Below are 12,958 nucleotides of genomic sequence, written 5' to 3'. Positions count from 1 at the left end.
AAATGCATTTAGTAAATATCGTACTAGACAAGAAGATACGTCTACACTCTATAAATTATACTTTGCTTATGAGTGAATGGTGTCTTAAAGGTGAACTTAGCATTTTTTTTTAAATGAGAAAACTTTACACGTTAAAGAGTTGAATCTAAATATTATTAAAATCACTCGCATGAGATGAAGCACAGACATTATTCTTCTAGAAATGACTGTTTTACTCTTCACGGAGCGGGTCGCCCTCTCGTGGACGCAGCCATGATCACATCACATGACCTGACGTGTCACACAATTGTCTAATTATTATTGGGAGGGAAAAAAAACGAAATGATTTACTATATTGCAAAACAAACATATACATGGGCCTGGTCCAAAATGTTGTACAACTTCAAAACCACTGGTACTTTGGGGGCAAATATGAACTAAACATAAAAACGTAGGTTAAAGTTTAACATGCATTTTTCTTCTCAGGTTGGCCAATTAAACCAGTTACATCCCTTTTTTTCATTCACAATTGTAACTTGTCCTTGCTCTATAAGATCCATACATAAATTTAGGGAAAGGGAATGATAATCTAACAAATGCATTTATTTTTTAGATTGGATACAATGGAACTCTAGGTTTTCCTACAGGTCCCAAATTTGACAACTGAAAACTTTAAGAACCTACAAACACGAAAAATACATGTGTCACAAATGTTATCAGTGGGACTAAATGGTCAAACAAAATTAACCAACCCCATAACAAAATGAGCATTTTATTCTACAGATTAAGGGAGTTTACTGTGAGCTTTCATTCGCAAACAGTGAGTGTTACTTTGGCTCCATCTGCTGTAGAGAGAAAATAAAGCAAAAATTAAGACTCACCCACTCGGAGATAATTTATTAACCATCCACAAACAACTTGGATTTTTTTTTATTATTATTATTTTTATTTATTAGTACTCACAAATTTGATCCATTTTCCAGTAGAGCAATCGGTGCTCCTCAGAATAACCTATGGTGTGGTATAAATTCAGCAGATTTACAATGGCTTTTTATTTTCAAGTAACAAAATATTATGAGCCAACCCATAACCTGTGATTCTAGGAGCAAACATATAAATAAAAGGTATGAGAAAGAAAGAAAGAAGAATCTACAAAAACATCTTAAATCAAAAAATAGTGTTGGACTTTAACATAAGGCTGACTTGTGATGTGCATGGGATTGTAACATCTGAGGACACTTGAGAGAAAAAAAAAAAAATGAAATGTTACTTACAGGAATGTAAATAAAACCGTGCTGCCACCAAATTCTTCCTCAGAACAGCAAGGTCTGAAAATGGCATTTCTGAAACATTCCAATCTTTGGCTTTCACGATAAGCATATACTTTTCATTCACAGTGATTTTCAGTACATTAATTGCAGGGACTATTTCCCTGGTGCAACCTGGAGTCATAATGCCCTCTCTCAAGGGCAGAGTGGTGATGGGGCAGTGCATTTTATCATCTTTTCGGTTCACAAGACACAAGTCAGGCTGCAAGACGATAATTCAAATATGATATCTGACAGAGAACTGGTGCTAAAAATCAATATACATGAGAATTTTGATGTGCGTTCCACAAAATGCATTTGTCACAGAAAAAGCAACCCGCAAATAACAACCCGTATATGCTAATATTTAGCAGTGATTTGGGCTTAAAGGATTATAGGTACCCCAAAGTAATCAAATGGAATCACCATTTTCTAGTTCGGTATTGAGTTCAACCCTCTTCCCAAACAGCTGGTGGCTACCGCCACTGCTCTACGTTTTCTAAATAGTCCAATGTGGTTTCACTGTCATCCTCTAACCAGCTGTCCTCTACCTGTCCTTCTGTCTCTCTCTCCAGCGTTTGTCCAGCATCTGCTTGTTTTTCTTCCGAAAAAACAGGAGATTGTTCTGTCATTGGTGGCTCCTTGGTAGGTTTAAAAACAGCTTTTCCAGTCACCCCCGACCAAGGCTTCACCTTGGCACGTAACTTGCGCCTCTCCTGGAGGCGTCGCTGCCGGGACTCCCTGCGCTCCTGCTGTCTGGCGTACTGGAAGCGCTGGAGGAAAAGGTCCCGTGCGTATTCGTACAGCTCCACATCCCACTGGTTAAGCTCTCGAATCCTGCGCTGGGTCTCCGGTTCCACCTCTACGCTCGCAGCACGCGTGCCATTGAGCTGCGTGAACGGTGCGATGAAGGACAGGCGGAACGTGTGCTCGAAGAGGTACTGCGTCTTACGCTGGTATTCAGTCAGACCAAAAAAGGCCATGTTTCGCAAGTTGCGTTTGGCACTTTCCAATAGCATGGCCCAGCGCTGGCTCTCATTCATGATGGAGAGGTTATAGCAGCCCACCAGGCTGAGGTCGGCCAGCATACGGGTCTGTCTGTTGTTGGCCAGGTTGTGATGACAAGCCATGAATTCCTCTAACGAACAACCCGACCAGTCGTCACCATTGTAACAGCTGGGCAGCTCGGACAGGGTGGGTAAATGGCCATCGCACATGTGTTTAGAGGCCTTCCAGGTGGCACCTCGCTGAACATGCCTCCATTCACTCAGGTACCGCCACACCGGATCCCTCAAGATCGTGATGTAGTAGTAGTTCCTACTATAGGAGACAGGAAAGAGAAGAGTTTAAGAAAAAGAGCTCAAAATAAAGTAGTCACAATTGACTTGAAACAAAATGAAATGTAATATCGCGTATGAATCATTAAGTTGGGTAAAGCTGTCATATTTTGTGCATGTTCACATTGACAAAATTATTCATGGCGTAGTTTCGGTTGGAGCGTGTCAGGGGAGCGATCTTGATGGAAACGGAATGAATTATTGCTGGTTGACTGTAATTATGGGCATAATGAGCGAATGAGAAGAATCATCTTTCAGCTCACATCCAGAACACTTTCCATATGAATATCAATTAAGACTGTCTGGACAAATGCATTCAACAACAGCGGAGAGAAAGTCTCTGGAGAGCCACAACTTTTCCTTTACTTACAAGCCAAAGATGAGCCCATGGGATTTTGATTTGATCTAATTGTGTCCATTTGAAAAGCAGGCCTTTCATGGTTTATATCTGTATACATCAGTCTGCATATTTAACTGTGCATGCTCATTTCCCTCATTTAGACTATATTTCTCACCTTAATGTTAATATTTTAAAAACACTAATAATTTAAAAACACTTAAGCAGATCTCAATTAATATCAATACTTTACATTGTTAAATGGTGATGCTCAAATTCACTTGAAAAACAGTTGATTTTAATTTTTAGCTTTTTATTTGTAATTTAATTAGATAAAGCATAGATTTTTACTATCTGTCATCCATTGGCTATATCAACCATAACAGAATGAACTAATATAATTTGGGGAACTTGCCAAATCAGAATCCCAACTCATTCCAAGCCTCACCATTAAAAAAGAAACCATCAAGCAGGGCTCGGGGTAAACTAAAGATGATTATTGGTTAATGCTTAAATGCATTCATTCAAAAGGATGGACATCAGCATTCAAAAGATTGGGCTTAGTTTCTAAATGTTTTTTAAAGAAGTATCTCATACTCGCTAGACTGCATTTATTTGAACAAAAAGTACATTATTGAAATATTACTATTTAAAACTACTTTTTTATATTGTAATTTTTTTTTTTTTTTCAAATGTTACTTATCCCTGTGATGGCTAAGCTAAATTACTCCAGTCTTCAGTGTTGCATGATCCTTCAGAAATCTTTCTAAAATGCTGAGTTGCTGTTTTAAGAATAATTTCTTATTATTAATGTTGAAATTAGTTGTGTTGCTTAACAGTTTTGTGGAAACCTTGATACATTTTTTCCAAGATTTTTCAATGAAGAGAAAGTCCAAAAGAACATTAATTCGAAATCGAAATTGACAGTTTACGGTTGACACTTTTGACAATTTAATGCATCTTTGCTAAATAGAAGTATTCATGTTTTTCAAAAACCCTTGAACTTTCAAATGGTAGTGTACATTTAAAAACACTAGCAAACTACTACACTCGAAACAACACTTATTCATCAAATCCGATGCCTCCCAATGCAAACATGTTTGGTACACTGTTCATCCATGCCACGGGGCGTTTATTTAAAGGACGAGCCTGAGAGAATGGCAGATGTTCTGGTGCCAGCAGGCTGTCTGCCCTCCAGGGCGTCTGAAAGGGTGAATGATTATGATGATGGGTCCCCTGTTGGAGGAATGCGCTGAATGAAAGCAGACTCTCCGGGGTTGAGTCTGACCTGTTGGAAGCTTTTGTCTCCGCATAATTGACTTGCCAAGAGGCTTCAGCGCTGAACTGAACGAGAACAATGTGAAGGGAAGGAGTGGCATAGCGCACCGTGGCACCACACAACACAATAACAAAAGAAATAAGTTTATTTATCAAGACGTGTTTCAATCCATTACAGACACTATATAACGTTGCTGATAAAAACCTATTAAACTCTCACCTGGGAGTCCTGCGCCTCTCCTGAGACTCCCGGTTGCTCATGAAGGAAGGCACGCAGCTGGTGAGCTCAGTCCAGTCCGCGTGCAGCCCGCAGCTCCAGCCGGTGGAGAACCGGGAGAACAGCCAGGTGTCCCGTTTGCCCGGCCGGTAGCAGGTGCACTTCTTCTGGCCCGCATGGCACTCGCAAGGCCTCTCCAGCTGGATGTTGCGGACAAGGTGACGGCCGAACGTGGTCCCCCCGGTTTTCTGAATGTGGAGGAACACTATAACATCGTTCCCCTTGATGTTGAAATCTACAGCGCGTTTAAGGTCTTTGGTGGTGAAATTAAAGCGAGGCACGAATCGAACCAAAGCACCGTCCTCGGAGCTGTACGGATCTCCCGCACCGGCTCCGTTCATGCGATCCCCGCGTGCGCGACTTCCCAGTCTCGAGGACAATGATGCCAGGTGGAGCAGCTGGCAATCGGACGTAGGGCAGACGTATTGTAGCACAATGACGCCGAAACACAGGACCATCAGGAGTGCGATGAGGAGCCGGCTGTAGTAGGATTTTTCATCCATCTTCTCGCTGGAAAAGTGAAAGCATTACTCAGTTGCGCGGTTCCCCCAACGCGTCGCGTCGGCCAGGAGCAAATGTTGAACAAAACCTGAGACTCGAGCCTAAGCACATCAAAACATGAACACGCCCAGCGCTCTTTCTGGGTGTTTGTCTGCTCGTGTTAAACGTAGTTGATGTCTACATGTTTCCATGAGGCTTTCCTGCTCGTACCTGCTTCGCATTGCTTTAAGATCTTCAGATAACTTCTGCTGTTTACCTCTGACACAGTTTGTACTCGCTCTTCCCCGTTCCTCCGGTAGTCCACACCGCCCCCATTCGCCTTTCCCCCTTCACAATAAAAGCCCCCTTAGAGCCGCTATTTTGGAAATCACAACTGAGATATTTGACAAATTCTACACTTCTTTTTTTCTACTTCAATTATTGATTGCTTATCATATGCACGCCAAAGTCCATATGATTTTCAAACAGAAAATCGTGCTATTTATACGCATTTTTCATGAGACCGAGCTCTTTTTTTTAAATGCCACAATTATTTGTTGTACCATAAATGTAACAAAAAATAATTTGAAAAAAAGTTAATGCAATGACTTGTGTTTGACGATATTTGTCTTTATTTACTGTGATTTATGGAGTAATGTGGATTTCTTAACCTGATAAATTAAAAGGATCTGTGTTAAAATAACAGAGCAATAACATATTTTTTACATCTATGCAAATGCATACAATATTTGTAACTTAAGTAACAATAAAATAAATAAACAGTTATTTAGGAGGAGTAGCATTTGTACAGTCTTACAGTTCCTTTGATGGCAGCCTTAATGTTGAAATGGCCTTCAGTGAAAATGAGTTTGACAACCCTGGGACTTTGCCCTAAACCTACCCCTCACTCAAAACTTTCATGATGACACAAATAAAGAAATATAGTAATAATAGTAATAATAAAGGTCCCACGAGGTCAATATTTAATATATTACTACATTTGGTCTCTATAGGGAATACCCGACCACACACACATCTTTAATTGAATTACAGAATACTGCTTTACAGGCAAAGCCAATGTAATTTTTACTGGTTGATATTGTCTTGTAGGCTCCTATATTTGTAAAGCACTAGGTATATATATTTAGTGCTATAATAAATATATATTCAAAATAACATGCATAAATCTTAGCTAACATTAACTACCAGATATGAATGTCAGGTTATTAATGTCCCATACCGGATACGGTTTTCTTTAAAGTGAGAATATTTTAACATCAGGTATCTAAGCTAACATTGATTAATATTTCACTTAGAATTGACCATTTTTATATTTTGCGTAATGAGTCTGTGAAGGTGTACCATTCTCCATACATGGTCTCCATCACATTTATTTTCTATACTATTGGAAGAAAACAACAAGGGCTGGTTATTTTTGAGATTTTAATAGTCTGGTAGACTTCATCTCATATTGACAGTTTGTTGATTTAACAGATGAAAGGAAGGTTTAACACAGCAGCTTAATTAATGGCTGTGATTAATCAATGTTCATGATTGTTTCAACTCATCCTTTGTGTTTTACTAATTGGTCTCTCAGAGAGACTTTCAAAGCATTTCAGTAAAACTAATACTGGTAAAGCAGAAATGACACACATCACATTTAAATATCTGCAGTCTTTATTTCAACAAGACTAAGAAATATTTAATATAACTTTTCTCTTACATTTTTAGCATCTATCTCTTTGTTTCGCCCATATTAAATCTGATGAACATCTCTCAGAGACCACTAAAACGACTGCTTATTTACATTTTTTTATTTTCTTTCTTCAGTCTCTCACTCCTCATCGCAGATGACTCCACTGATGTACAGGGCTGCAGGCCCTGCGATCTGTCCACCTGAAGGTCAACATTCAACCTAAAGATGACATTGCAGAGGTTCATTCAAGAGTCCATGTCATCTTCACATTGACTCTGAGTAGCTTGACATATACTAAGGACAAGACACTTCCTTTCCTGGTCATTACATCAGAGCCATCTTAACATGTGACAGTGGGAAGCTTTGGGTCAAAGGTTTAGAAAACACACACATATTGCTTTCTATTCCTGGCAGCACATCAGACTAGAAAAATACATAACTGATCTGAGGTGCGTAGCATTGCTGTAGAGATCAGGCTCATGAAACCCTGACGATGTCTGAGGACTGGCCATTCATCCATAGATACTGAATAAACCTCCAAACGAATGAATAAAAATGAACGTAAAAAGTATGCATGTTACAGATACGATTAAAAGCATCATTTAAAACTCTCTTGCCGTGAGGTATTTGAATGCCAATTAAAAGTGCATGTGACATCAGGAACGATCAAGGACCGATGGCCAGCCCTGTCCTTGCATCAGCTTGTACAATTTTCACAATCCCCTTACATAAATCTATAACGACAAAACAAATGCTTACGGTAGCTCGGTTTACAAAATCTAAATATTATGTAACATGAAATTTGAAGCCAATATAAAACCATCAGTTAAATTGTGATTTCATTAGAACGCATTCATCTACAGACATAAATATTTTGAATACTGAAATCGAGATACCTAGGAAAGCGATGCTTGCGAATGCCTTTTAAAGAGACATGTGGTTAAATAACTTACTGTACAAGAGCGGGGGGACGCTAGTTTTTCTGAGAGGTGGGTGAAAAGCCCTTGAAGATCGAGAGAGATTTTCTTTTAAACCAACAAGCACTTGTCAGACATCTGAATGGGAAATCGCATACATAGCCACTTTTGAAACTAGTGTTGGAACGCACCACACACGCGGTCTATTGCTCTGTATGAGGAATGGTCTTAAAATGTGTACCGACTTCTATGGATATCAATCGGGAATGGGGAAAAGGCTAGACGTTTTATGTTACAAACAGAAATTAAAGAAAAACCAAAAGAGGCCACCCAACCTCTCAAATCAGCACCGTTTGTCACTGTGCAGTGAAATCTGTAGCAGTACCCATCATGCAGTTTTATACCTTACAATCCACTTCTAGCAAAATAAACACCTCCACATAAAACCCTGTGTAAAATTCCTCCAGACAGCTCAGTCTTAAGCCATCTTAAGCATACGCTCGTATCCAGCTGGTCCAGTAAAAAAACAACTTTACTCAGGCCACACAGTCCACATCATGCAAAATACATGATAATTTTTGAGGCCTATTTAATGTATCAACTTTCAGACAGACCTTACCCAACCAAAACTCCTCCATTACACACTATTAAGTTATTACTGAAGACTATATTCTCAAGTTATATATTATATTGCCAAGAATACTTGGGATGATGATACAGGGGCTGTGAGAGTTACAGGAAAACCTACAGAAAAAAAAAAAAAAAAACGCTTTGTGTCTGGGATCCTCTAGTTTTGACTTCACCCAAAAGGCAGCATTGCATACATTTTTGTTGGCTGCAACCCTATTAAAGGCCCCATTTATGAATTTTTTAAGGCATCATTAAGTTTTTATAAAAAAAAAAATTCAGGAACATATGAACTGAACTGATCTGCAGCCAACCAAAGCCTCCATGCACACCAAATGAATTAAAAAATATCGGAGTACTTCATACAGCTTTGCTTAAATCATACGTGTTATATGGGTTGATTAATTGTTTACCTTTTATAAAAAGCGCTCGGATGATATATACAACTAATCGTATATACCATCCACCCAAACACACACTCAGTCCTTTCAAACTAACACTTATTTAAACCATAACTGAAAAAATCATGAGTCGTCAATGATTCTGGACACTACAGACACGGAGGAATAAAACCCAGCTGACGTAAAATGCGGCGTGGAAACGTATAGCTGTACATAAATGAAGTCCATTCTTATAAACACAAAAAATACACTGAAGGGAAGTTATTTGAGTATTAATAACTTGAGTGTCTTCCCCAGATGGCAGGCAGACGGAGATCCTGAAAGCAGTGTCTTTAATGTCCTATGGCAGTTTTCAGCTCTCTTGTTCAAATTCGTACAAACACACATCCTCTTCCTCTTCTTCTGGGCCGGTCTTATCTTGTGTGTGGGGTGAGCAGGGCGAGCAGGAGTGCCATCACAGCCAGTGTCAGGCTGAAAGGTGCCAACCGTGTACCACTAGAGGGCTGATTGTCAGGTTGAATCTTGATAATGCGAGTTTTAGCGGGCACTGGGGTGGAGAAGTAGATGTCACTGTCGCAAGGGGGCGAGTCACAGCCGCTTCCGCTTTCCTCTCCACTGCCGACATCCTCTGAAGAGCCAGGGAAAAAAAAAAAAAAAAAAGAGATAAATGTTAAAAACAGGCTTGTATGATATCATTTTGACATTTCATACTGAACTGAACCACAAGTGATGCCTCGTACCATTGACAAATGAGATGTCGGTGCCAGTGTAAGCAGCCTTAAGTCGACTGGTCATTTCCTTCAGCACTGCTATCTGCCGCCGAATCACCATGTCTGGTTTGGTGATGTCAACTTCCACATCTGGATTAGACACCTGATTGGCTAAGCCATTGCCTATGACGACAGATTCGTACCTGCATGTGAAGAAAGGAAGGAAAATTGGCCGATGTTGCAGCTTGAGTGAGGAATGAAATGGAGTTTACTGTCTCTGGGTTAGTGACCAATAAGAGTGTCTTTTAAAAACTCTTAGAAATGTACTCTTTGTATTTATGTCGGTTTCATATGGTTTTGAAAAACTATAAATACCATTATTGATATTTCAATATAATTCCTCGTGGTTTAACAAGTAAACAGTAACACCTTATTTTCCTTATACTACAAGTGTTCACACCTTAATTTTCAAAAATGTTTTTCAAAGCTAATTTTTTTTTTTTTAAGTAAAATTTGAAGTGAGTTGTACCACATGATCTTGCTTTGTCATAAAAAGATCAAATTATTTTAAGAGACTTTTTGAAAAAAAAAATTCTAAAGATAAATTTTTTGCCTTTTTTTATTAGGATAGGACAATATATGAGACAGGAAGCGAAGTGGGAGAGAAAGAGGGGGGTCAGGATTGGGAAAGGTCTGCGAGCTGGGACTCAAACTTGGGACGCCCGAAGCGCAACGGCACTATATGTTGTTATTATGATGACATAATTTCCTTTTAATGCTTAATTTTGCCCCTGCTGATTTGTTGCACCACATGACTTTGATTTGGCGAACACAAGTTTTCCAAAATGTTGCTTCACTGGTTATTTTTACTACTTTTCTAAGAAATAATAAAAGATTGTCAAACTACTTTGAAAATTTCATTCTTAAAATTAAGGCATAATGATAGACTTAGCGCTCTGAAATTTCTGACTTTACACATTTTAATTTGGTAATTAAAAACATGTAATGACTTCAACATACCTTGCATATGACGAGCAAGTATAAACTGCACTTAAAAGCAAATTTTGAATAACCTTATAGATCTGTTCAAAAATAGGAGCATCACCTCGTTGACCCACCTGCTTTTGGCTGTACCATTCCAGCATTCATCGCCGACAGAAATTCGCTCTTCAACACACACAGCGTCAGGCAGGGTGGACCAGAACTTTTTGGCATGCTTCAGTTTCTTCTTAACATCAGTCAACTAGAAAACAAACAGTTTTACAGTTTAGTGTTACAAACAATACATTTTGATCTGGCAGAATCAATTGACATTTTTTTAAAGAAAATAGAAGTGATATGAGTGGAGTCCATTGTGCTTACCAGTCGATCCAGACTAGTGCCAGCAGCGGTGGTGGGTCTGGCATCAGGACTGTAGGGTCGGAAACGCCCAGGGAAGCCTGAATCTTTAGGAGAGCGCCGGGTGCGGAAAGCCATGTTGGGTTTGGGCTGCCCGCATCCCTGAAACACCTGAAACAGACAAATAACTGTCAATATATATGCACCAAAATCAAATCAAATCAAATAAAACCTGCATTACGCATGTGAAATTTTGAAAAGAAATGAAAAACATACCTTCTGTGAGACCTGTATGCTGTTTTCCTGCATATTCATGATGGCGTCTGAAATCTTCACGTCTATGGGATCCATGACTGACTCAAAGTTAAATGGTCCTTCTAGTCTCTCAGCAAGACCCAACATGGCATCTAAAATTCATGAAATCCAAAATAAATGCATTAATAAAGGGAACACCCTTATGTCAATGCTTTTAATTACCCATGCCCAAAAAAATGCAGTCATTTCCACCACTAGAGGGCAGCATACAGTCATCAGTCCAGGATAAGGAACTGTAGCTTGTTAAACAGTCAGAGGCCTGAACAAGGCGCCCCAATTAAGGTTCCCCCCAAAGCTGACAGGCAGGGTGAGCGAAGCCAGTCCCACGAGCCAGGAACACTTTGCGAGCGCGCACGAGAATGTGTGACGGGACCCGAGACCACACGGCCTTCAGAGTCACAAGAGGTCCAAAACACTTCATGAAACACATGCAAGGATAAAAACAGAGCTGCTCCCCAGTGTTCACTCCTAATCCAAGTCAATTCCAATTCTGCTTTCAAACTGAGGCTTCACATAAATTGTTTTGGCCTCAGAGCAAGTGGAAACCATTTCAATGTGACCGGTTCATTTTTAATCTGTGCTTATGATACTCCTCTGCTTAGTGTGTGGAAAACTGGCTCCATTACATTTAGTAATGGTTGAGTAATAAATCAATTACTTGAGCCATTTAACACTCTCTTACCAAGGAAGTTATTCCACTCTGTGTCCAGATCGGCCTGATTGGCCAGGCAGCCTCGCATAACATTGAGACAGTAGTTCTTGCAGGGATTCAGCGCCACTTGGCCGGTACAGTATGGGCAGTATAACATCTTCATAGCCGCACGCACACAACTTGGAGAGGCGCTTACCTGAATTAGAGGACGAACAAGAAGATTGAGCAGAGTCAGCAAAATAGACACAGGAGGAAAAGGTTAATGAGTCCGTAACCTAATTCATATGCTTGATGTTGCTGATAAAACACTGAACAAAAGAGCATCAGCGACCCCGCCACCTTTTATAAGGTCACTGCTGAAGTTGTGTTTGCTCAATTTGTCATTGCAGGTTCAATTGCTTCTACTAACTCGCTACACACACACCAAGAAGCCTTGGCCTCTGATCTTTTAATGCTGGAAGATAAACCCTGATTGGTCCATCCAGGTGTCCACCTTCACATACTGATAAACCCTATAGAAACCCTGTACTTTCGATCTCTGCTGTCCCTGATCTCTGACTTGCTTAATAAACATAAGTCACCATGCTATCCACAGTCAACTCTAGGGCTGAGTATTGATGAAGATTTCCATGTTTCAATTTGTTTCTGATTTACAAACTCTTGATTTGATTCTGTTGCATTTGATTTTATTCTGATTCGCTGGAGTATATGTCAGTTATGATTTTGTCTACATAAAGACATTCTCTGTTAGCTAATGTTTTAATCAGGCCAGTGTTTCAGACTGATTCAAACTTAATTAAACTGACCTTTTTGAACTATTCAATAAAATAATCTGTTCATAAGCAGAGTTATCTTCAACTAATACAAAAAGTAAAACATTTCTGTTAATTGAAATAAAAGTGGAAAAAAAAAAATGATTAGATAAGATTTAAAACTTAAGTTTTCAGTTAGCTGCTGGACATAATTCAACTAAAATAAAAGTTAGTATATACCATATATATATATATATATATATATATATATATATATGGTAACACTATTTTAGGGTTACATCTATTAGTTGCTTATTAGCATGCATTTTACTAGAATATTAGCCATGTATTAGTGCTAATTAAGCACATATTAAGGCCTTATTCTACATCCCTAATCCTACCCAATACCTAAACTTAACTACCTTACTAACTATTAATAAGCAGCAAGTTAATAAATTATTGAGGGAAAAGTCATAGTTAATAGTTAGCAAGTGTTACCTATTCTAAAGTGTTACCAAAACGAATAATAAAATAACAATGTTCATAAGAGTCAGG

The 12,958-nt window shown here is 39.1% G+C and overlaps 2 protein-coding genes across 3 annotated transcripts in view; both read right to left on the bottom strand.

Annotated features, from left to right (window-relative positions):
* Positions 1 to 562: 562 nt before the first annotated feature.
* Positions 563 to 5,322, bottom strand: LOC306883110 (heparan-sulfate 6-O-sulfotransferase 2-like). 2 transcript variants are annotated; one of them, XR_013785338.1, is made up of 3 exons: positions 4,459 to 5,322; positions 943 to 2,606; positions 563 to 824 (listed from the first exon to the last, which is right to left on the bottom strand). XR_013785338.1 is itself a non-coding variant. In XM_079438209.1 (2 exons), the coding sequence occupies exons 1-2, from the start codon at positions 5,016 to 5,018 to the stop codon at positions 1,763 to 1,765; spliced, it is 1,404 nt and encodes a 467-aa protein (XP_079294335.1). In that variant the 5' UTR covers positions 5,019 to 5,145; the 3' UTR covers positions 940 to 1,762. The 2 variants fall into 2 exon arrangements, 1 of the variants encoding a protein (XP_079294335.1); XM_079438209.1 differs by lacking the exon at positions 563 to 824 and having other exon boundaries at positions 940 to 2,606; positions 4,459 to 5,145.
* Positions 5,323 to 6,653: 1,331 nt separating this feature from the next.
* Positions 6,654 to 12,958, bottom strand: part of LOC306883078 (glypican-6-like) — a 37,860-nt gene continuing 31,555 nt past the window's right edge. The window contains exons 4-9 of the mRNA XM_079438160.1: positions 11,682 to 11,847; positions 10,961 to 11,091; positions 10,709 to 10,855; positions 10,465 to 10,589; positions 9,377 to 9,549; positions 6,654 to 9,264 (exon numbers count right to left, since the gene is read on the bottom strand). Of these exons, the coding sequence (XP_079294286.1) occupies positions 9,050 to 9,264; positions 9,377 to 9,549; positions 10,465 to 10,589; positions 10,709 to 10,855; positions 10,961 to 11,091; positions 11,682 to 11,847 (957 nt within the window). The 3' untranslated portion in view covers positions 6,654 to 9,049. The remainder of the gene's footprint in view (positions 9,265 to 9,376; positions 9,550 to 10,464; positions 10,590 to 10,708; positions 10,856 to 10,960; positions 11,092 to 11,681; positions 11,848 to 12,958) is intronic.

The sequence above is a fragment of the Barbus barbus genome (genome assembly GCF_936440315.1).
Source record: "Barbus barbus genome assembly, chromosome: 17".
Lineage (NCBI taxonomy): Eukaryota > Metazoa > Chordata > Actinopteri > Cypriniformes > Cyprinidae > Barbus > Barbus barbus.
This window is presented reverse-complemented; position numbering and strand designations above follow the sequence as displayed.

Coding starts and splice junctions, on each gene's coding strand:
- LOC306883110 (XM_079438209.1), bottom strand. CDS start 5,018: ATGGATGAAAAATCCTACTACAGCCGGCTCCTCATCGCACTCCTGATG. Junction 2,607..4,458: donor GAGAGGCGCAGGACTCCCAG/GTGAGAGTTTAA, acceptor TGTCTCCTATAG/TAGGAACTACTACTACATCA.